At 36.9% G+C, this 25818-nt stretch overlaps 1 protein-coding gene across 1 annotated transcript in view; it reads left to right on the forward strand.

Moving 5' to 3' along the window:
* ENPEP (glutamyl aminopeptidase) overlaps window positions 1–24314 on the forward strand; it is an 83319-nt gene extending 59005 nt beyond the window's left edge. Inside the window, exons 12-20 of the mRNA XM_025873635.2 lie at window positions 2857–2993; window positions 3122–3177; window positions 10262–10412; window positions 11418–11491; window positions 11602–11706; window positions 11792–11962; window positions 13791–13931; window positions 22431–22509; window positions 23524–24314. Of these exons, the coding sequence (XP_025729420.1) occupies window positions 2857–2993; window positions 3122–3177; window positions 10262–10412; window positions 11418–11491; window positions 11602–11706; window positions 11792–11962; window positions 13791–13931; window positions 22431–22509; window positions 23524–23667 (1058 nt within the window). The 3' untranslated portion in view covers window positions 23668–24314. The remainder of the gene's footprint in view (window positions 1–2856; window positions 2994–3121; window positions 3178–10261; window positions 10413–11417; window positions 11492–11601; window positions 11707–11791; window positions 11963–13790; window positions 13932–22430; window positions 22510–23523) is intronic.
* The last annotated feature ends 1504 nt before the right edge of the window (window positions 24315–25818 follow it).

Below are 25818 nucleotides of genomic sequence, written 5' to 3' on the forward strand. Positions count from 1 at the left end.
TATGTGGCCGTTCAATTTACATTTTCACATGCACATATCCCCCGTTTTCTGAATGTTCACGTTCTGCCACCTCATTTTTACAAAAGACCTACATTAGTATGGTAATGGCTTTTTTCATAAAAATGAAAATGCTCTTTGGATTTCTTTCAGTTAGCAAAAACAGGTACTAATATAGGTCTTGTGTAAAAAACAAAGTGGAATTAACCCAGACTTTTAGAAAGTGGGAGATACTCCTCTCTTTCTGCTACTTCAGCTTATGAAGCGTTTCACAGGGAAGCTCTACTTTCAAATAGAAAGCAAAATTGCAAGGTGTTTACAATATACTTTCAAATGAAAAGGATTGTGAATCATAAAAACAGTAAAGTCCTATTCTGTGTATTGGGTGTGTGTATATGCACATTTACGCACGAAGAAGACAAGAACAATATGTTAACGAGTGGTGGATCATTTTTTATATTCTTCATTATACTTTTTTTTTTGTATTTTCCTAATACATATTTGGAACTGTAAGGAACACATAAGCCTGTTACAATCAGAAAAACAATGAATAGTAAGTGGAGAAACGAAACATAATACGCGCTGACTCCCATGTGCCGCCGGGAGTGGGCACCAGTATTCTAGCCCTACTTACTTCGCTATGTAACTAAACAAACCAACAGTACGTTGCTGTTAACAACTGCTGGGAAAGTAGCATGAACTTGGAAAGTCCATAACTACTGACTTCCTGGATCTCAGCTTCCGCATCTATAAAGTGAGAAAAATCACAGTAACTCCAGCCAGGCTTAACTAGGTATATATAAAGCACACTGAAATACTGCAGTATTTAGATGGATTGCCAGGAACTTCTCAATGTTATTTATATTTGCCTCGCTATTTATAGAACTGTGGCATATCCCCTTTCATAATAATGAGGATAGCTACCATCTGTTGGACAAATAACTCTGTAACCAACACTTTACGACGTTATCTTATTTAATCTTCACAACAGCTCTGTGAGGGATTTTTATCCCTATTTCCCTTATGGTGAACAGGGACACAGAGAGGTCAAGTGATTTGGCCAAGATCACACAGCTAGTTAGTCACAGAACAAGGGTTTTATCCTAGATCTGTCAGACTCGAAAGTTCATGCTCTTTTTCCTATAACATATGGCTCTGTGCTTAGCAAGAGGCCCTCCTCCAGATACAAATATTCAAAGTGTATGGTTGCCAAAAGATTAGCTTCCTTTCAACAACTTGTCCATGGGAGAATGACAAAGAAAGATAAATACTACATGAGTGAGGTAAAGGTTTATAATTTGTCAAGTACCTACTCTGAACATTCCTAAAAAAAAAGTATTGTCTTGTTGGAGAGCTTACTCATATATTATGAAAAACTACTGTGTCCTGGATATCTTCCAAACCTTGTGAACACTTCCAAAATTTAAATCTTCTTTCCTCCCAAACTAACTCATCTGCCTCTATTCTGTAATGGCAGCATCATTATTTATCTGACCATGCAAGCCATTTCCCCCCTCCTCTGACCATCCACATCAAGTAAGAAAACCGACTGTTGATTTTACCCGTGACGTGTCTGCCTTGAAAACATCACCTTTTTTCTTTTTTCATTACCTCCACATTGGAATAAGCCCTCATTCTCTTTTGCCTTAGATGATTACAGGAGACTCTAAAATCTCCTTCCAATATATCACTCGTACCACCATCAAAATTATCTTTCTAGAAAGCAGACTTGAGCATGTTATTTCCCTGCTTAAAAATCTTCTCTATCTAATCATCTCTCAGAAGATGGATTCCTTCACATGGCACGTGGCTCTTGCACTCCAAAGCTCTAGACTTTATTTTCAGCCTCATCTTCATCTTCCAGTATCACATCCTTACATTGTCACTACATTAACCTATTTGAAATTTCTTGAATATATGAAGTATTCCCACACTATTATTTAAATTGTATATTGTCCTTGCAAACAAAAGAGTGTATGAATTAAAAAGTATAGAAGCAATGCTAACAAATGGATACTGGTCATGTTGGAGCACAGCTATTATTTTAAGTGAATATTTTTTACCTCAAACGTTAAGTCTCTATTCCTTCAATGTTGAGCTTCTAAAATCTATATACTAGAGCCGTATGTAAATACTGGAGGCTACTTTAGAAAGAGAATTAATTTGGCAAATCCATTGATGAAAAGCATTGATGTAATTAATTGAAATAAGGAAACAGAAGACTTTACAAAGATAAATAAAATTAGAAGAGCAAGCATGACACGGATTACAAAATCAAGAATGTTGTATTTGAATTTCAGTTCTATTGCAGGCCTTCTTGACATTTTAAAAGCATTACTGATTCTCAAATCATTATTTTGCTAGGCAATAACCATTGCCATCATTTTGAAAGTTGATTTTAATAAATAAAGTATTCTTTTAGATGTTTACATTTTTATCCCCTCCCCAGGCTGCCCAATGAATATTCTTTGTGTAATTAATCCATCATGATTAGCAATATATGGACTACCCCCAAAAGCAGGGACCTCTCTGTCTTTTGGAATTGTTTTCTTTTATTGGAGAATTGACAAGCACAGAATTATTTCACTCACTTGGCAAGCTTCTACCAGTAAGAAGTACAAGTCACAAGTCACAGGACACTTATTTACATTGGTTATTCTTTTTCAGCTCACGCACTACAGTGACATTCTAAAATTAGGCAACTAAATAAGAATTAAGCTTTGGGGCTTTGGATGCAAATCAAACTTGACTCCTTGAGCTGATACTTCTTTTCTTTTCTTCTGACCCTCTGGGCCTAATTTCTCTGTGTTTACAGTATATGCAAACATGTTTCTCATTAGTGTTTATTTACTACCACAGGAATCACTTTGAACTCTTCTAATCCTGCTGGAAATGTTTTTCTCAAAATAAACCCAGATCATATTGGGTTTTACCGTGTAAATTATGAAGTAGAAACTTGGGAATATATAGCTACCAATCTTTCCATCAACCACAAGGTAAGAGTAGCAGTGGTTGTGAATTGTTTTATTTTTGTTCTAAGAACAGTGTCTTGATGATATTAATTTTTTCAACATGCTTTGCTTTAGGAATTGTGCTACTTACCTCTTTTTCTTCTTCTTTTCAGAACTTTTCTTCTGCTGACCGTGCAAGTCTTATTGATGATGCTTTTGCCTTGGCAAGGTGAGTGTTGGAATGAGATTGGACTGTGGATTTTGTCATAAATCTCTTTTCTTGATGAATTGCAATGAAGTTTAAGTATTAATTATAGCTTAAAATATCCAAAGTCACTATTTATAACATTATTATTTTCCTTAACTCTCTTTTTTAAAACTCACATAAGCCTCATCGCCAAAATACTGAATTTGCTCTTAGCAGACACACAAAAGCTCACCTACCCTTTTGACTTTGAGTAGGGTTCATCTATATCAGAGCCCTGGAGCTAATTAGGAGTAACATTTGCAAATGCTCAAAAGTACACCTTCATAATTTGATTTAATAAAACGACAATGTATTTCATTAACTTACTTCTATGAGCCTAAGCCCACTGTATGAGTTTATGGCTAGAGTTGTCAACTCTTGTTCAGGTCATCAGGGAAAGCAGAATGAGACATGGTGCTCTAGGATTGATCAGAATTACGGTACTGCTGAAGAAATTTGACTTTTTTGGTTTTCATGGTTTGAAGGTGACCTACACTTAGAAAGAAAAAACAATCAACACAGATTAGGGAAATGAAGAAGTAGTAACCACAGTATTTTTGAGATTTTCTGTTTTGTTTTGTTTTCAAGGAGTCCGACACTACTAATTCAGCAAGTGTTTGTTGAATTTCTGGTACTTCTGTAGGAGCTAGGGCTGGCTTTTAGTGGCCTCATCCTAGATATAAGCAGTGTACTGAGCGTACTGAGAATGAGATGCTACTTCTTCAAAAAGCCTTCACTGGCCCCTTTGTCTAGGTTGGGTGTCCCTTTCGCAGGCCCCTGTGTTTCGCCACAATATGATACTGTCATTTCCTGTTAACAGTCCATCTCACCTACCTAACTGTAAGTTATGTGAGGGTAGGCACCCAGATCAGGTTCCTGTTTATTTTATTCCCGGCTTCTAACTGTGACTGGCCCAAGGCAGAAGCTCATTAAATATGAGCCAAACACATGTCTGAAAGATAGTATACCAGCACTCTAAAGGCCTGGGAGAACTATTTTCCACAGACTTCCTAGATGAGGTACTGGAAGTCAGAAAACCTTGACATTTTTTAAGGAGGGAATGGATAGGGTTATAAAACAGGCTCTGGAACGGTTAAGATCTTGGTTCTGTAAAACCTTGAGTAAATTTCTTAACCACTCTCTGACTTGATTTCCTTATGAGAAAAATGGAGATGACCTTAAAAGATTCTTGTGAGAAATAAATGAAATAATACACATAAAGCACCCCAAATAGTGTCTGGCCTATAGCAAGTGCTTAATAAAGTGTACCACTTGACTATACCAGACACTGCATAGGCCTGGGAAATTAAGTGGTAAGGGAAGATAATCAATATTATAAAATACAATAGAACCCTTAAGAATTCTTTTGGGGGAAAACTCTCCTAGGAATACATCATGACCTTTTCCAAAGCTTGGCATCTTGGCTTTTAGCAATCACACAGAACTACAATATCTTTATAATTTAATTCCCATCAAAACACAATGCAGACAGTTCTTTTTGCTTTAAGAAGTGAAAGCCTCTTGAACATGTCTCTGTGGGGAACTGTGTATAAAGCAAATAATTCACACAATTGAAAGACTTTCCTCACATTTGCTCAGCTCCTTGGCCATAGCCCCATAAAATTTTGGGAAAGGTATGGGAAGGAGGAACATGAAACTCATTTGAAAACCAAAAAAATATGTAGAATCACACAGCAACGGGTCTGGAAAATACCTGAGCAATCACCTGAGCTATTCAGTTATCACCCAAATTCCTTCTGTAACACATGAGGGGAAACAGGACTCAGGGAAATGGCGTCCACCAGTGTTACTTACAGCTAAGTGAGTTCACTCAGAAACTTTAGGGAGAAAAAGGAGAAACATGTAGTTAAACAGTAAGTGCCTGTGGTAGGATGAGAAGTTATACAGTTCTACTTGGGTGTTCAAAAAGAAATGTAACTATCATGTTTCATAAGCAGGGCTAAAAAAGCGCCTCTAAATATAAATGTATTCTTGATTCCCCTGTCCCCAAATTTGAGGAGCTAGTACTCTTACTGCCCCAGATGAATATCCAGATGGGCTCATTTGTTCAAGACAAGGAACAAAAATTCTTCAAGTCCCCCAGACAGGCTTACTTTGAGTTTGAGCCCAGTTCAGTAAAACGATCAAAGTTACCAACTGCATTTAAAGTTCCTCCCTGCCCCCAACTCAGGCTGGCGTCTGGCCAGCTCTTGCAGTGGAACCAGGTGCTTGATGTCTTCACCATTTTGTTGCCTGGAACTTCCACTCCTCACTCACCAGGCTGCCTCTGATTCCTCCAGAGCTAAGGCAAGGAGAGCTTGGAGCAAGAGCAGGTGAAGGGAGAAAAAGATCCTGACATGCTGTCTGTGTTTGGCCCTCTCTGGACTTTGAAGATGTTTAATACTGACTCATTTTATTGTGTGCTGTTTTCATGGGGTATTTGCCGTCCATACCCATTTTTATTGCTAAGAGTCTTTCTCTTGCAGTTCCTTGAGATAGGTAAGTGAAAACCTCTGAACCACATCTGGCCCATAGGAAGTATCCACACAACTTTTCCCCCAACAAAATCTGGGAGGATGGGCCACCCCACACAGTCTTCTCTCTTCACTCTGAGGTTAGAGTGGTGTCAACCATAGTCTCTTATCCTTTAGATTTCTCAGGGTATCAGACACCAGGCCACTGTGCCCCCAAACTCCAAGATAAAGGAGTAAAACTCTTCAAGTGGTTTCATCAAAGCCCTTTTTCCTAGGCATTATGTGAGGGGAAAAGCCTCCTGCAACCCCCTCTCCCCTGTGGGAGGACAGCATTCATAGTACCCTGACAGCTCTCCCCGCCGAAGCCCTCTGTTAAAATGTCTCATTCTGCCCCTAGCTTCTCCAATGCCCTTAATAGGCTGGTGATGGGTTATTAGCTAAGGGTCACAAAAATCTCTCCTGACCGTGTTAGTTATGATTTGGTGGGCCTGCATCTTACTTTGGGGTTTAGGCCAACCGGCCTGGTTTGGGGGTTAGGCAAGGGGTCTTGCCAAAACGGAGACAGAAAGAATCCTTTTTTGTCCACCTGTTACAGTAGGATTTTCCTTTTCAATAGCTTCCATTGTGCTTTGTAACCCACTGTGTGCTAAAGCCAGGAAGAGGGTGAGGAATAACATAAGGGAAAGAAGAGAGCAGTAGCTAACAAGCCAGTGGGTGGAAGCAGGAGTCTCTAGGTGAGGAAAGAATGGCAGAAAGAATGGCTTAAAAGGTCACCAAAGCTAATGATTCAAACAGAATTTCAGCCTGGCTTCACACAGCGGGGTCCCAGTGATATCCAAGGGGAGGAGCAAGTTAGCAAATAAAGGCCACCAAGTGAACATCAGCCACACCAAGGTTACAGACCTCTAGGGTCACTGGTTTTACCATTTTACAGGTGTTTGTCGAGGTAACCAGAGCACAACACAGAATTGGATAAGCCACTTCACCCTCCTACCCCCCACCCTCAGGCTGCCTTTTAAAGAAAGGAGAAGTAGGGTAATCAGAAAGACTCCAAAAAGGACCTAGTTGTTTGCAAAAAGACTGTTATAAGCCAGAAATCTGAATTTAATTGGCAAGTGAACACTGAGAGATCAGGCACAATGGGGACATTTTGAAATTCTCCATACCACCAAAGGCTTTGCTGGGAAAGAACATGAGCACATTGGGTCAGCTGCATCCACCTAGGCACCTCTCTGAACCGTTTCTAATGTCCCAGTGAAGAGCGACATTTGATGAGACACTATGCTTAACTCAGCTTCTCTGAGGATTGTACCATACTTCCAGGTCACACCCAGGGAAGCAAAAACAAACCTTTTGTTATAGGATCCCCCAAACTTCCTGGGTGCCTCAGCCCAAGATAGGAAGGCAAGAATTCTCTCATTAGATCCATTCGTCCTCTTTTCCATTGAGTTTGGTGGGAACTTTTGTTAAGTATAGCCTCCATTTTCTCCAGATGATAGGAACTTCTATGATTTAAGTCCATCAGGCATGGCTTTTACTAGATGGATGGAAGATTTTTAAATGAAGAAAATTATTGGAACGCCTGGGTGGCTTAGTCCATTAAGTGTCTGATTTCAGCTCAGGTCATGATCACAAAGTCCTGGGATCAAGCCCCACATCAGGCTCCCTGCTCAGTGGGGAGTCTGCTTCTCCCTCTCCCCCTCTGCTCGTGCTCTCTTTCTCTCTCTCACTCACTCTCTCAAATAAAAAAAATTAAAAAGATTTTATTTATTTATTTGAGAGAGAGAGAGTGAGGGAGAGAACACAAGCAAGGGAGAGGAGTAGAAAGAAAAGGAGAAGCAGACTCTCCACTGAGCAGGGAGCCTGACGCAGGACTCCATCCCGGGATCCTGGGATCATGACTTGAGCCAAAATCAGATGCTTAACCAACTGAGCCACCCAGGTGCCCAAAAAATCTTAAAAAAAAAAATAAAAGAAAAGAAAATTCTTAACCATATCTGGCTCTCAGAACTGTTGTATGCCTATGGATTTAACAAATGGAGTTTGAGACTCAAAGTTGCCTAAGAATGCTGTCTTGGGTTGAGCTCCCTAGAAGCAGAGTATGAAATGCAGGGTCATGTACATGTAGTTTATTGAGAGAGTACTCTCATGAAATAGGAAGTATGAAAAGCAGGATGGGGAAGGGATAAAAAGCTGAGCCATGATATGGTCTCAGATGGAGTCTAGCTTTGCCAGAATCCACTAGAAAGCTATAAATTGTGTTGTAGAGTAGGTCCAATTTGAGGGAAGCAGGCTGGCTTGTTGCCTTCCTGAATCAGAAAATGAATGGCCTGGGGTGGAGGGATTGCATTACCTCTTAGGCAAGATGGATATATTTGGCCAAGGGCTCTTCTCTGAAGAAGGTGGCAGCTGTGAGCCAATAGAGCGCTGTAAGGGGATCTGAGAAGGGCACTATAGATGTCTTTGTTCTCAAAACCAGGTCTTCACACGTGGTCCCATCAGTATCAACGCTGCCTAGGAGCTTGTGAGAAATGCAAATTCTTAGGCTTTACTCCAAACCTGCTAAATCAGAAACTCGGGGGGCGGGGAGGGGGCGGTCCGAGAGTATATGAACTTTCCAGGTGTTGTTAATAGTTGCTCAAATTTGAGAATCATAATTCTAAATGATACTGCTCTTCCTCTGAGAATCAAATACCAGTAGGAGCTACAGAGTAACATAATTTGTGGGAAAAGAAAAGTACATCAGCTATATTCTCAAAATGTTATCCCTATAATAACGAGCAAAAATTCACTCCCAGTCCAATGTTCTGACCATATGACTCCGACTTAAAGAAAATAAGTGATACCAAAATGGAACTATTGCATAATTATCAAGCATGTTGGAAAAATAAAGCAATAGGATAGGATGTTGATTTTCAACATTTGAATACATAGTATTTTCTCAGAACCTCTAACCTTTGGATAATTGGATTCCCTTCTTACTTCTACTTGTGCTACCTAATTAGCCTATTCATCTGGCCCTGGTAACTGAGACCCATTCCTTCTAATCTTTTCACTTACCTAAAATATACAGACCACTTGGTTTCTGACCAAGTGGTCATTCTCCCTAAACTTTCATTATTCTCTTTGCTAAATTGATCCTCAGAGCAACAACTATTATTCATAAACACCTTAAAAACCACCCGCTGGACATAGTTTTGCTCTATCCACCAGGGAAAATAGGGAATCATTAAAATTAAGAGAATTCTCAAGTTTCAAATATCAACACAAAATTCTATAACAGACAGACATTCTCAATAAATCACTCCATTTCTCAGTATTATTTGTGCTTTTATTAAGGGAGGCTGCATGCTCCAAAATATAATTCTTTCTGAATAAGATCAGGAACTGAGAAAATAGAAGAAATCAGCTCTCTGAACTGAAAACAAACTGTTTCATACCTCATTAGTACAAATCAAATGATGCCAAAGATTTTCATTCTTATCTACCTGTCCAATACTACTAGTTCATCCTCTAATCAAACTCTTGGAGAGACGTCAAGATAAAATTACATTCTTCATTCACAAAATACTTTCCAATGTAAATAGCATTCAATGTATCAGTATTACTAATTCAATAATTCAAAATTTATTATTTAATTTAAACTTTCAAAGTGTAATTTGAAAAGACAGAATTACCATCTAAGGTTCTTTTTAAAACCTAGGCTAAAATTTGAGACATAACAGATTTCTGAAAACAGTATTTCAAAAGATTCTAGAATCTCTTTTAAGGAAGAAAAAATTTAATTCTTTAAACTTTGAAATGTCAATAGAAACTTCAAATTTTGTGAAGGAACAAAATCCATTTTTATTTATCAATATTGTTTGAAAATGTATGAAAAAGGAAATGTTTTAATGGGAAAAACAAGTTCAGTTGGAATGTTTTAAACATTCATAATTCACGAGTATTATGTTTCGTCTTCATATCAAAGGTAAATAATTTCAGTAAGATATAATTATCATGGTGCATTTGTATATTATTTTCTTATGAAGTATTTTTTTAAAGATTTATTTATTTATATATTTAGAGAGTGGGGGGATGCAGAAGGAGAGGAAGAGAGAAAATCTCAAACAAACACCTTGCTCAGCATGGAGCCCAATGTGGGGCTCGATCCTACAACCCTGAGATCATGACCTGAGCTGAAATCAAGAGTCTTTCACCTAACCAACTGAGACACCCAGGCGCCCCACATTTATATATTATAATCGGCTTGTGTCTATTCATCAATATTAACCATAGCTAAATGGCTTTTGTTTTATCCAGAATTTTGCCTCAGTGATTTTTCAAATGTACTTTTTAAAGTTCTGCCTTCCTCTTTACTATTGAATATAAGAAAGCACTAAGACATCATTGTGAACAAACTTCTGTGATTGGGTCCCCCAAAATAAACACATTTTCTTAATTGCTTAATAGAAGGGTTCTCATTAACATTGAATTCTATGATTTCCATATTAGTACTTTTAGTCAAATGAGTACTAGTCTATGGTTGGATTTTTTTTTGTTTTGTTTTTAGTCTATGGTTTTTAATTAATGTGTTTTTTTCTCTTCCTCAGAGCTCAACTTCTAGATTATAAGATGGCTCTAAACTTGACCAAGTATCTCACAATGGAAGAAGATTTTTTACCATGGCAGAGAGTAATTTCAGCCATAACCTATATCATTAGCATGTTTGAAGATGATAAAGAGCTATACCCTGTGATTGAGGTGATGTTAATGCTATATCTTATGACCGTAAATGTGCAGCAATTAGCAGAATAGGGAGATTTCTGAGACAAAGAGCTTCTGAGACACAAAAGCACATCCGCATGCCAAGTGAAATTAAAGGAAAGTACAATGACATGACTAGTCAAACCAGAGATACTATCTCTATTTTTTTTCAACTTGAAATGTATCAGTATTTCTGGTTCAGTATACTAAAATATATATTTTGGTGTTAGAAAGAACACAAGAATTAATATTTTAGTTACAATAGACAAGATACTAACTAGATCCTATTTTCAATGGATTTATCTATGTTAAAATGAATTTATTCTTACTAAAATATAACATTATGTTTCCTTATTCTTGCTGCTGTTATTTCCACATTGAGATTTTATTATAGGATAGTCATTCTAAATATTTTGCTTTGGGGTTTCAGCAGCACTTTGGTAGGACACTTGCAATTTTAAGGAAATTCCCGGTTCAAAGCTCTAGCTCTTCTACCTACTAAATGAAAGAACTTGGACAAACGATTTAATATTTGTGAGTCTTCATTTCCTTTGTACAATAGGAATGTTGGCACTTCCCTGCCTATGGCAATGGGATAGTATAGATCATATAAAATACTCATCCTTTGTAGAGCCAAAGGTAGTATACATATATCAGTTATCACCATTTTTATTTCATCAATACTTTATTAATCTTCTTAGTGCAGTAAGTATGTCAAGTGTTACTCCATTTCTTAGAAATGTTAACTGAAAAGTAGAGGTTAAAAGGGGCTTACCTGAATTTTATGAAACTTTAGAGGATTCCAGGATGTTCTTATCTTCAGAATCGAAGCAAATTTGCCATGTGGTAAGAACTAAAAACATCCCTTTCCTAAGGAGAGGCCCAAAGTCCTCTGAACTAGTAGGAAAGAAGATTACAACAGGGGGCTGTAGATTATAATAAATGAGAACCTGTTGATAAATAGTAAATTATTACTCATTGTACCTGGTGCTTTTATTTCAGAAATACTTCCAAAGTCGAGTGAAGCCCATCGCAGATTTACTAAAATGGAATGATGCCGGAGACCACCTTCAAAAGTTATTTCTTACATTTTTAAAACTAATTTTCATTTAATATTTGTTTGTGTATGTTAAAACATGTTAAAAAGTGCTCACAGCCCCAGCTTTGTGTGTGTTTGTTTTTTAAGGTTACTCCGTGCATCTGTGTTAGGGCTTGCGTGCAAAATGAGAGATCAAGAAGCCTTGGACAATGCTACCCAATTATTTCAGCAGTGGCTAAGTGGGACTGTAAGGTGACTGTTCATGTGTTCATTTCTAGAGGATTTCAAACTTAAAAATGAAGAATTAAAATCCCTGAAACACTGTTTCTTCTTCTAGGCTTCCTACAAATCTCAGGCTTCTGGTATATCGGTATGGAATGCAGAACTCTGGTAACGAGACTTCATGGAACTACACTCTTGATCAATACCAGAAAACTTCGTTAGCTCAGGAAAAAGAAAAACTGTTGTATGGATTAGCATCGGTGAACAATGTTACTCTTTTGTCAAGGTAAATTTTTTTTTTCATTCATATGAGTGGCATTTGATGGTTGATGTGTCACGGTCACTTTAAGATGCGAATTAAAGTATGATACATTTCCAAGAACATCTATTAAAACTTATTTTCCTGGCAAGAAACAAAGTATCCATGTAAGAATGGAATAAAGAAATGTAATCTCATATGAAAACATTCTGGGAGTAGGCAGTTTCTAGTTGTGAGCAGTGGTTCAACATTTTCATTCAGGACCTGGGGTATTTCTCTTTCTGTTCTGCCATCCTCAACATGTTGGATGTCTCATAACCTCTAAAGCTCTAAATGTTTTTCTTCACACAAATATGTTCAGTGAAAGAAGAACAAGAACAAAAGAGTTCCTCCTCACAAGGCTTTGTCTTTTATGCTAAAGGTGAGTTATCTCTGCTTCCCCTCATAACCAGAACTGGATCACACTTGATCATTCTGGGCTATACTCTAGGTCTAGCACTTGATCATTCGCCACCTAGGATGAACTTGAATTCCTTTGACTGATTTGAGCCATCACCATACTCTGAGGCTGGGTAAGAGCCTAACTACTTCCCTACCATCTCAAGGATACTTTGATCCAAGCCCAGAACAAAATTGGTTTCTATCATCAGAGAAGAAGTATGTGCCACAATATGCATACATACACACAAAATATATTTATATTCCACTCAGAAAGGCTGCTTGAAGCGCATCTATGAATCTTTTGCCATTACACATATGCCCCAAATCAACTAGCATCTGCCTTAATTCATTTGTTGCTTAGCTAAGGTTTCTGAATTATTTATTGCCTTCACTTAACCAACACTTATGATGTCCTTTCTATGTGTAGGTATGCAAATTGTGGGAATACAAATGAATAAGACATGATATCTATCCTTGAGAAACATAGCTCATGAGAGAGGCAGAATATAGATAGGAAATTATGATGCAATAAACAGTTTGTAAGAATAACAGGAAGGAAAGCCAACAATACTCCATCATCATCTTGCTTTGGGGTAGATGTCAATTCTCCTGCTCTTGGCCCTAAAATAGTCAATCAAGAACTTGATCATTTTGCCATTCCATAAAACATCATATTGATCCATTATTTTGATGGCACTGTGCTGATTATCTGATGAGAAAATTAGCAAGTGCTTACATGCCTTACTAAGACTCTTGTGAATTAGAGGATGAGTGGTAAGTTCCACAAAAGTTCAGGACTACCACTAAAGTGCAGTTTCTGGAAGTTCAATGGTCTAGAGTATGTCAAGATATTCCCTCTAGGTACAGCTATGGCATAGAGTTAATAAAACCATGAGAGACTATGGACTCTGAGAAACAAACTGAGGGTTCTAGAGGGGAGGGGGTAGGGGATGGTTTAGCCTGGTGATGGGTATTAAAGAGGGCACGTACTGCATGGAGCACTGGATGTTATACGCAAACAATGAATCATGGAACACTACATCAAAAACTAATGATGTCATGTATGGTGATTAACATAACATAATAAAAAAAAAGAAAAAATCTATTGATCTGGTCACTTAATTTATCTTGGACTTCTTTGCATTAGACTATACTTATAGCTAATTAATCTGACCATAGAGGTTACTTTAGTTGTTTCTTACAATCTAGGGAAGAACAAATAAGATGTAACTTATTCATTAGAAAATAAAAGAATAAATACTTTCCCTTAATTTACTGGCTCTTTTTTTTTTTTTTTTTAGTTCAGGGAGATAATAGGTAATTGGGTGAAGTGCTTATATACAATAAATTCAATTAATTTTTTAAAAGTTAATAGTTAACATTTTGAATTGTTTCTCTATTTGTGTTTTCTTAGATATTTAGATTTGCTCAAGGACCCAAACCTTATTAAAACTCAGGATGTGTTTACAGTCATCCGATATATCTCATACAACAGCTATGGGAAGAACATGGCCTGGAATTGGATTCAGCTCAACTGGGAATATCTTGTCGACAGGTGGGATAATCAGATAATGGCTTGTTGTTCTCTTTGTTTGACACCATCAACAAGTTCTTTCTTTTTTTCTTTGTTGTACTTTCTCTGACATCTATACAATATCTGGAATGGCATATAATTAGAAGTAAAGGATCATGGTATTTTCCTTCTAGGGAAGCAATAAACTAGTTAATTTTAGGCCTAATTCCTTTTCTGGAAATTATTGTTTCCAACTGATCTACAGAGTTCTGAAATCTGGAGAGATGCCTAAATTGCAATATTTTTAGTTTGGTTAAAACAAGTTAATATAACTCTCTCTGTTGTGTAGCACGTAGTATAATGCCAGGCACATATTTAATTCTCAAGATTTCATGAAAATGAAGCGAGTTTCTGGACTTGGGTTCAAATTGGAGCCTTATATCTTACTGAGCTTATATGGATGATAACTTTTATCTCCCTTGACCAGATAATTAGACTTTAGGTATTAAAGGGACCTATATTTCCCAGGCAATAGCAATTTTAAAATGGGAAGTACAAAGGACAAGAGAGGAGCAAATCAAACTAAAGAGATGCTTTCCCAAATGGCTTATTTCTTCAGCCCCATTTAGAAGAAATGTTGCTATTCTTGGTCCTAATCCTCTAAATTTAGTGGTTATTCCTATTAAAAAAAAATTTTACAGACTATAAAATAGAATCTAGATTATATATCTCAAATAAATAGACCAAAAGACCTTTACTGTCTGTAATCCCCACACTGGGAAACAGGTCGTGTTATCCTCTCCCAGTCTCTCCTGTTTTCCCGTCAGCACTGCCTCACTGATAATGACTGCCTTATCAGAAATACTGACTATGAAGATAACTTTTATTTCCGTTCTCTTTTCTACCCCACAATTCACCAGGCTGCCATTAGGTTCATTCACATTTCTCATCGTTCTGAGATCCAGATTGTATCTGTACCTTTCAGCTAGGATACCCTACATTGCTTGTGCCTATTTGTGATGAAGTTTTGCCTTTTCTGTTCTTGCAATGATGGAGTGTAACTGCTTATCCATCTCTATAAAAATTAACTGGCATGTATGTGTGTGTGTGTGTCTGTGTATGATGCTTTGTCCATCTGTTTATAACTGTTTCAGTGAAATGCATGACTTAGAATTAATAAATCTTCCTATTGAGAACATGTTATCTGAAGGTAACCCTTCATGCTATGCAAGCCAGTACACTGCATTTGCTTAATATATGCCTACTGACATGTACTGAGTATTTTGTTTTAATCAGAAAGACTATAAGTCTTTCATTTTTTTGGTACCTGATGCAGGAAACTTATGCAGATGAAGAAGAATGCTTACTTTTGAATTATTGTAAAAAGATAAGTAAATAATGTTCCATTTTGCATAATAAAATGGCGATTCCCTTGTTGTTTATTAAATATAAAGTAATTTTCAAGGCCTATTTGGATAGTTTTGGTGTGATTTATTTCAAATAAGATATTTTTCATTTGAAAAAATTAGTTCATTGTCATACCTCTTAATAATTAATAACTAGAAAAAAGCAGGTATTTTGTCATAAATGTCATAAACATCTGACCTTAAAATAAATTTATTAAACCTAATCCTGAATTTTTAAAAAAAATAATAAATTGATATACTATTCCCAGTGCTAGTTCCAAAAACCCTTGCTCAAGGCTTTTAATATTTCTTCATAGTCTAATGATCTAATTCTCATGAGGTATTATTTCACATTGCCTCAAACATAAAAGTATATTACAACCACATGTTGGACACAAAAATAACGCCCAATATTAATTATGGTTAGTTTGAATAAATAGAACTTCCCTGCTAAAATTGGATAGGATGAATTAAACAAAAATGAGCAAGCTTTATACAAATATTTCCAAACTCTTAAATATTTTCCAGAATTCAGGATGAGTGATTTTCCTGCCTAGGTTCCTGAACAATTTATTGTCATCCTAAAATAAATAAGCTGCTTTTTTACAAAGGGTTTTGTCATGTAATTTTTATGACAACTGATGGCCACACCACTAATGCCCTTTCTAGTTTGAGACTTAATCAGAAAGTTCCAAAGATACTTCTGCAATTACTCTTTGCTTTTGTTTATTCCAGTAAGGTCTTAGGTGAAACTGAAGTTGAATGAACTCAATAAGTCAGTAGCGTGGTGTGCTAAGGTTTGATTTTAATTTATGACTATGGTTGAAAATTAAGTCAATGGGACATGACTGAAACCATTTAAAGACTCCCTCAGAGACAAAAAAATTTAGTAAGAATTTAATTAAAAGTTTTATGTGCATTGAAATAATTTCTTTTGGGTAATATAATAATACTTATGTAAATATTAAGTCCAAGAAGATGATTGTTACATAATATTATTTTTTAATATTTAAGATAAATCCTTATTTTAGTTTTAAAAGTAATTAACATGATAAATATACAGCATGTTTCCCTTTAAATGTTACACTCTATATGATATTGGTTTATTGGGACAAACATATTTTGTTCTTACATTTTTATTATTTATACAAGGAGTTGCAGTCTTTATTCAATCTATTCATTGCTAGTTCCCCCAAATATCCTCTAATTTGTAGTTACTAGGAACAAAACAGAAAAGGACTATTATAGAGTTATAGAAGGTCACTGAGAAAAATTGTTTTCTTACCTCTAATTAACAAACTTTCTTTGAATCTACAAAATATCATTATAGCAACTTAGTGTGATTTCCTTTTTTAAATCCCCCATTTTCTTATTATAAAATGGGTAGGTATTTTTTTGCACAAAATACAGATAAGCAAATATAGGGATATGAAAATCATCTGTGATTCCACCACCTAGAAATAACCCTTGTCAGAAGCGCCTCAGTGGCTCAGTCGTTAAGCATCGGCCTTAGGCTCCGGTCCTGGGAGGTCCTGGGATCGAGCCCCACATCAGGCTCCGTGCTCAGCGGGAAGCCTGCTTCTCCCTCCTCCACTCCCTCTCTTTGTGTTCCCTCTCTCGCTGTCTCTCTCTCTGTCAAATAAATAAATAAATAAATAAATAAATAAATAAATAATAAAAATCTTTAAAAAGAAATAACCCTTGTCACACTACTGTTTTCCTTGAGACATTTTTCTATGGCAGTTTATTTACAGAAATGGAATCATATGATACATATGGTTTTATAACCTGCTTCTCCCCCTGCATCATCCTCTATCGTGGATGTCTTTTCATGTCTTTAACTATGCTTCCTCAGTGTTATTTTTGATGCTCAATCATATTTCAATGTATAGATATATCTTAGTTTATTTAGCCAGTCTTTGTCTGTTGGATAATAACACTGTTCCAAACGTTCTGATGAATGTTGCAGAATGGCCACCCAGAAAAAAATTTGCTATTAACTTTGCTCATTTTTCCAACCCTTGCTAACACTGAAGGCTGTCTTTAGAAATATCTTTGCTAATGAAAGACCTAAATGTGAGATAGGAAACCATCAAAATCTTAGAGGAGAACACAGGCAGCAAGGTCTTTGACCTTGGCAACAGCAATTTCTTACTAGACGTCACCAGGGGCAGGCGAAACAAAAGCAAAAATGAACTATTGGGACTTATCAAGATAAAAATATTCTGCACAGCGAAGGAAACAATCAACAAAACTAAAAGGCAGCCTACTGAATGGGAGAAGGTATTTTCAAATAACGTCTGATAAAGGGGTAGTATCCAAAATCCATAAATAACTTATCAAACTCAACTCCCAAAAAACAAATAATCCAGTTAAGAAATAGGCAGAAAATATGAATAAACATTTTTCCAAAGAAGACATCCAGGTGGCTAACAGACACATGAAAAGGTGATCAGCATCACTCATCATCAGGGAACTACGAATCAAAACGATGATGAGATACCACCTCACACCTGTCAGAATGGCTAAAATTAACAACACAGGAAACAACAGATGTTGGCAAGATGCAGAGAAAGGGGAACCCTCTTGTACTGTAGGTGGGAATGCAAGCTGGTGCAGCCACTCTGGAGAATAGTATGGCCGTTCCTCAAAAAGCTAAAAATAGAACTACCCAATGATCCAGCAATTGCACTACTAGGTATTTACTCAAAGGATACAAAAATACACATTTGAAGGAGTACATGCACCTCAATGTCTATAGCAGCATTATCAACAATAACCAAACTATGGAGAGGGCCCAAATGTCCATCAACTGATGAATGGATAAAGAAGAGGCTGTGTATATATACAATGGGATACTACTCAGCCATCAAAAAGAATGAAATCTTGCTGTTTGCAATGACTTGGGTGGAGCTAGAGTATATTATGCTAAGCCAAATAAGTCAGTCAGAGAAAGACAAGTACCATAGGATTTCACTCATATGTGGAATTTAAGAAACAAAACGGATGAGCATTCAGGAGGGGAGAAAGAGAGACGGGGGAAACAAATTATGAGGCTCTTAACTATAGAGAACAAACTGAGGGCTGATGGAAGGAGATGGGAGGGCAATGGGACAGATGAGTGATGTGTATTAAGGAGGGCACTTGCTATGATGAGCAATGGGTGTTATGCGTAAATGATGAACCAGTGAGTTCTCCTCCTGAACCAATACTGAACTGTATGTCAAATAACTAGAATTTAAATTAAAGAAAAAAAGAAATACCCTTGCTGAGTATATAAAAACTGATATCTCATTTTAAATTATAATCCTTTTATCCAGTAAATACTGTATAACATCTACTATGAGCTAGGCACTGCGCTTGGCACTGAAGATACAATAGTAGAAACAGACCTGGATCTCTGTCCTCATGGAGCTTAGGATCTGGTAATGGAGACCAATATTAATTAAAGAATCACACAAATGCATGTACAATTAAGACTGTAATAACTACAAAAAGAAGAAGTTCTGGTCACACTGAAAGAGTGTAAAAGGGGAACTGACCAAGTCAAGAGAATTTGGACATTAAGGGTTTCCCTAAGGAAGTGATGGTTGAGCTGAATTCTAAAGGAAGAGTAGGAGTTACTTAGGTGAACAGGAGGTGAAGCATTCCTGGCTGAATACCTTCTATCAGAAAAGAGAAAAGATAAGGGCCACACTTTGCTGGGTCAGATGTAAGATCTGGGCTGTTGTTGTAAGAGCAGTGCTAAATCACTAAAGGGTTTTAAGTAAGAAAGTGAAATGCTTGATTTTACTTTGAAAAGAAAGCTCTGGTGGTAAAGCACAGACCTAGGTGGGGGCCAGAGTGAATTTGAGGAAAGCAGTCAGAGAGCTATTGGAGGAGTCCCAGCACAAGGTAGTGGTAGATCGGACTCTGACAATGAAGATGAAGAGATAAGAACAACATTTAGAGCTTGGTGAAGTAGAAATAGGACAGAAGTGAGGTGACAAGGATAATGCTTCGATTTCTAGAAAAGGTAAGGAGAAGGAGAACAATGAGTTCAGTTTGCTATTTATGATGTCTTTGAGTCTCTTTTGAGATGTTGAAGTGGAGATTGTTTCAAGGAAGTTATAGTCCCCTGTCAAATGCTACTTAAGAGTTGAGTAAATCCCAGACCGAAGAATGCCCATTAGATTTACTGGCATAAAAGCTATTGGTAACTCTAGAAAGAATTTTTCAGGGGAGTGATTGTGGCAGAACCTAAATTGAAGCCAATTAATTAATCAATCAATGGAGAGGAATTGAAGATATGAAATGTATAGAACTCTCTTGCAAAGTTTGACTATGAATGGGGAGGTGAGAGAAAGGATATTAAGAGAGATGCCAGATCAAGGAAGAGAATTTTTTCTCTTTCTCTTTGTGGAAGATAGTTTTAATACGTTTAATATATTTTAAAACTGATGAGAAAGAGCCAGTGAAGAATGAGAGACTTACTATGTAAGACAGAAAAGATTCATTTAAAAATAAAATTTTTAAGAAAGTGGGGAGAAGTTGGAGCCAATGCACAGATGATAGAAGAAAAACAGGTGTCTTTGTATGTCTGTAAACTAAAAGATGTAAGAGTTATGATGTATTTTCTCTGTGAATTAGAAGACAAGGTCATCTTTGTTGGAGAAGGAGGGAAGGAGGAGAATGTCTGGAGGTTGGAAGAGAGTGAAAACACTTCAAAAAAGTAATTCAAGGAGTAAGAGAATGAATTGACCAGGGTAATGTAGGAGGACTCTCAATGTGGAGGGTCCATTTAAGATTGATATTCATGAATTTATAGTGAAACATTTTGGAAAAAGTTGGGTGACTTCCCTTGGCAGATTAGCCACCTGGCACAAACACAGAGGAAATGGGCAGTTGATTTCATCCAAAGCTGGAGTTTTGCTAGAAACAAGTTATTAAACTGTAAGGGAGTTTAGGGCTTAGGAAAAAAAAAATGTTATTGAAAGTGGTAGACCATGGAATCTAAACTATGTAAGGAAACAAGTGCAGGAAAAGGAAGAGCTGATGGTCCAGGAGAAAGTAGGGCTAGGGATGGTCAATGGACCAGAAATCCAGATGAAGTCAGAGAATGGTCATAGTGAAAACTGAAAGGTAAATTTTATCATGGAGGGTGCATGAATGAACAATTTTAGAGACAGTGTACTTATTGATGATCGCAAGGTATGATGATCATGGGAATTGGCAGCCAAGGTAAAGAAAATATCACTGGGAATGAGAATGTCAAGAAACTAAGGAGCTGGGATGTTATATTTACCATCGATGTGGACCTTGAAATCACAGCTTGGAATAGAGAGGAAGACTAGGAGTCAGGTGCTAAAGTGTATCACAATTTAGGTGAAGGAGAATAACTAGAAGGAACAGAGGTTTTTAAAAAGAGTAGAGAAATAATGGTCTGGAATCCACAATGGGGGAGCAGGAGCACATCAAGTCCATTTCTGACCTGCTTCTATGAAGGATGTGGGGAAAATAAACATTCTCCAAATAAGAAGAAATATTCCCTGGAAAGGGATAGTTCCAGAAGGCTAGGTGGAAGGGATCGAGAGATTGGGAGATCGCGGAGTCTGTCAGGGGCGAGGAAGTACAGCATATACATTATTGGGGCAGTGTTGAGAATAGATGCCTCAGAGTCTTCTATTTGGGATAATGACTGATGACATTAAGTAAAGGGAAATTGCTTATGTTAGACTGCTAAGACATGAGAGATGAAAGACATGGTGGATTTCAATTCAATGACGTTTGTGATAAGAGTGAGCCCTGGACCTAGTTCACTGAAAATCATTATTAATTATTAGAACATTTCGTCTTTTTTCCCATTGATACATTTTCTCTTTATGTTTCTTTTGCAAACTGCTGACTGATTTTTTGATAATTTCACATTGGCGTATTTCTCCCTTTTACCAATTTGTAAGTGTTCTTTGTACAGTGAAAATATTTGCTCTTTCCACAACAACAAAAAAATGAATTTTGACTTAATTTTATGAGCTTTTTAGCATAAAAATTTAAAAAATACGTACAACAAACTTTGTTAGCTTTTATCTCCATGGCTTCTGCTTTTGTTATGTGATAATTTTAAAGTGTAAAATTTCTTCTCCTGTTTGTTTACCTCTCCTATAGCGATATGTTTTCTTTTATCCTTCCCCAGCATTCCAGTGGTTCAAAGTTAGTACATAATTCTTGTGGTTGTTTTTCTCACACTGTGATTGTCTGCGATGAGATTTTTATCTGTATCACAATCATTTGTATTATGTTCTGTAAGGAAATCTCTGATTCTTGCTCTTTATGAGAGCGACAAGGACAGGAATAGAGTATCATCTCTAAAATCCTATCTTTACATTTAGTTTCAAGTGTCTTTGCCTGGCCTGACTAATATAGATCATATAGGCTGATACAGACTAATATAGTAGGCGAGTAGCTAATAAAGCTTTTTGAAAGAAGAATAAATAGCTTATATTCAAATTTCTGTACCTGCGGGAAGATGCATGGAGGATTTGTCAGGGTAAAGGGGACTAGAGCTATTTTCTGTGTGGGAACACAGAAATGCTGCAACGGACATACATAATTATTTCTCACTCATGTTAGTCTCCTGAAATGAGCACTCCAAGTCGTTAAAGGGTTCTGCCCCACAAGGCCTTAGGGCCTTATCCTGTCAGTGTGGCTGAAGCTTGGAAGAAGGGGGAAAATAAAACAAGAAGTCGAGGGCAAGCAATTTTCCTTGACTTAAGCAAGGAGGCAGAGGTTGAACTCCTGTCCCGCTGACAAGAACTGAGGCACCCGTCCACACCTAAGCTGTGAGGGAGGCGGAGAAGTGTAATCTCCATCTGGGTTCTCCTGTGTGCAGGACAAAAAGATCGGGGGAATCCAACCAGTGGTCTAACACATCTGGGGTGGTGTTGTGGCTCTGTCTACAAAAAGGCTGGAGGATGTTCTAAGAATTTTTCCTGAATAGAAATTTTAGATTAAATGTGTTTACTCACGGTGTTTGCTTACTTTGAAAAGTACCGTTTTTAAAAACCCACAAAATCAAAAGGAAATGTCTGCATCGAGAGAAAGGATTTAAAGTTCTTGACACTTATATTCTCTCTTCCGTCTTTAAATTTCTCTTCAGATATACACTCAATGACAGAAACCTTGGCAGGATTGTCACCATAGCAGAACCTTTCAACACTGAATTACAGCTCTGGCAGGTATGAAGTTAAATCCCTCTAAACTTGTCTAGGAAGAACAGAATTAAACTTTTTTTTTTTTCAAATGGAAATGGCATTTTCTCTATTCAGATCTCAGAGGACAAGGAGAAAGTAGTAATTTTTATCTCTAATTAAATGTAGACTTACTTTTTCTAAACTGGAAACAGTTCAAATAACCAAGAAACAAAGGGTAAAAGTTGAGGAAGCTGAGGCCTTGAGAGCCATAGAAGGCCACTGGAGACCTTCGGGCTTACCAAAGTGTGGGCAGTATGTTTCCCCTTCCCTCGTAATTGTAACTTGGAATAAGAGAGTCAAGATTTGATTCCTTTCAAAATTCATAGTTTTGGAATTTAAAGACGTTTTGGTTTCAAATATCTCAGTTCCCGGAGGGAAAAATGTTTATTAATATTGGAAAATTGAGATTGTGTGAATTTTCAATGTCTGTCTATTACATATTGGAATGTTAACATTTCTTCTGAACAAAATAATTCTTATTTTTGTTAAGTGGCAAACAGTACTATGATTGAGTTTGGGGGAAGGTTTTGGAAGGAAGACAAAAGAGAGAACCAAGATTAACAGAGCTGTTATTACGAGGCCTTAATAAAGGAGCTGAAAGTATATTAAAATATTCCCAACCCCTGGAGTGAAAGGCTAAGCAAAGCCCACATCCCACCGACTGGGTTTTCCAGGGAGCACACTGAGGAAGGCACAGAAAATAGAGAAGCAGCAGAAGCACCTAGGGGCACGCAGCCGCTGGTGTGCCGCTCTCCTTCCCCAAGAGGGCAGAGCCTCTCTAGACCTGGCGTGCTGCCCAAAGTCCAAAAGCCACGGGCGACAATTGCCAGTCTGAGAGATGGGCTCAGTCTAACTGATGCACCAGGACATGTAACTCAGTGTTGTGCGATGATCATGAATTTCCAGGGAAGAAGGAAATCAACCTAGCTTGTAAATAAAAGCCTTGAAGACTAATTGGGCTGAAGATGACTTTCTTAATTATTGCCCTCTCTTTTCTAGATGGAGAGCTTTTTCAAAAAATACCCAGATGCTGGAGCAGGAGAAAAACCTAGGGTGCAAGTGCTGGAAACAGTGAAAAACAATATTGAGTGGTTAAGACAAAATAGAAACACCATAAGACAGTGGTTTTTGGATTTACATTAAGAATGGTTGATGTGTCCAAATATCATTTTAATTTTGTGAATCTATTGTTTCTCCTATTACATCTTTGGTGGCCAAATTTATAAGCACTGTGGAGGGAACCTTATACGCAGATACTGCTTTTGAAAAGTAATGTGTTTCTGTGTCTTGCAAAGCTTTTAAATTGTTCTTCTTTGTTTATGAAGGAAGATACTAATAGAGTAGTTAATGCACTCAGGGATTTCTTCTAAGTGTACTTCATAGGAGATTCTTTGCAAACTACAGAGAATTTAATAGCCATTTTCATGTCTCTATCATTCTTTATATCTTAAATCTGTGAAAATAGAACAATTTGGTCTTAGCTTTACATTTTTAGTACCAAAGAAACACCCCTTAATCTTCTCTCTTGATTGATTTTTAAAGCTTAAATACCAGTACTTGAGGGACCAAAGTTATTATCTTAATTTTTATTTTATTATTCAGAATTACACATATTTAATATCATTGTATTCACATGTGTCTTACTCCTTTAAATGCTACCAAAGTAACCCAGGTTTAAATTTTACTCATGAATTAGCCAAAGAAATGGCTATTGCCTTCACTATAAAATCAACAAGAGGATTCTGTTCTCCTTTTTAAAATAAATCTGAATGATTAACCTGAAGAAAATATGTTGTTTTCCAGTGTCACTTTACTTTCAAATAATAATGACTACAGCATTCCCCAAATAATTGAGCATGAGGCAAATGCAGTTCAAGAACCTGGCCTTTTTCATGCTTGGTACTCTGTCGCCCTGTCTTATTCCCTACAAAGCTCCTTCAAATACGCTATGACATTAGAGGGAAGATAGTGCTTAACTTTGCTCTGTGGATTTTAGAGAAAAAAGGCTAAATAATTGGAGACTGGTCAGGAAAGAGAGAAGGCTGATTATTCTATAAAACTAAATGGAATTAGAATTTAGCTTTGATCTAACCTAGCAATCTAAGTGTGAAAATGAAGAATCCCATGTATGTCTCCAGCATGACTCTGCATATCTGAGGATATATCTTCTTATAGATAACTTTTATGTATAAGCCCTTAGATCCTAATCCATACAGAATAGCACTGATCAAATTTATATTCGTGACTTGATTAAAGACATCAGTTTTGTAGAAGCCAGTGGCAAGAATATGTTCAATATGGCACTTGATGCCTAGTAGATCCACAATTTAAGTCCACCAGACAGCAAAGAAGGTAAATGACTATATTTCAGTCTGCTATATCTAGAAAATCTAAATTTATTTGGAACTTACAGAAGTAAAAAATAATTTAAGATTGATTTGATGATAATTGAAGCACATGAAAACAATCAAAATCTTAGCTTTGACTTTATCTACATAATAATGTACCTTAATTAAATGTTCTCATTCTTTGTAAACTTTCCTACTGCTATTTTTTTAATTATCGCTTCTCAATCTACACAGCTAAACTGACAAATTCAAAGCAGACTTGGGAGGGGGGAGGATTAAAAAAAAAAGAAATTTCCAGACCAGAACTTTTAAAAATATTATTTTAAATGACTTCAGAAGAAAAAACACATTGACACCATAAAGCATCAGGAAAGCCCTACTATCCTCATGAGGTTTAACACCCTAACTTCAAATTAATCACAATCAAAACCAGCACTTGAAGTCTATGTATTGTTTCAAGTCAACAAATAAGAGGGGTTTGTCCTGCTTTATGTAATAAACACATTTTTTAAAGAAAAATATAAGTTTGAGGGGGATGGTAAATAAAACAATTCCAACTTGCCTCCAAGTCATTCTGTTTCATTCCATTTTAAGCACTAACATGGAAAATGAATTGTTTAGTTCTCTTTGCACCACGCAAAAGAGCTGTGCACACTCTGTCATAATAACTTCACTAGTCCATTAGGCCCTTCTCAAACAGCATCTGCTTTTTAAAAGACTGATGACCGATAGACCTATGCCAAAAACAATTTACTACTTTGCTTGCTTGGTTTGTCCTGATTTCCACAAGGGAGGAAAATTAGTATATTGTTTCCAAAATTCAACTGTAGTAAGCCAACAACTTTAAAAAATTAACTGGAAGAAATGATCAGCAAGGTCATGTAGCAAGGAGCAGGGCCAGTGTTATTGCCTTGGACCTAGGCAGTCTACTCCTGTATTCCAGATC

The sequence above is a fragment of the Callorhinus ursinus genome, unplaced genomic scaffold, assembly GCF_003265705.2.
Source record: "Callorhinus ursinus isolate GAN/ISIS: 27379988/994484 unplaced genomic scaffold, GSC_fseal_2.0 scaffold4, whole genome shotgun sequence".
Lineage (NCBI taxonomy): Eukaryota > Metazoa > Chordata > Mammalia > Carnivora > Otariidae > Callorhinus > Callorhinus ursinus.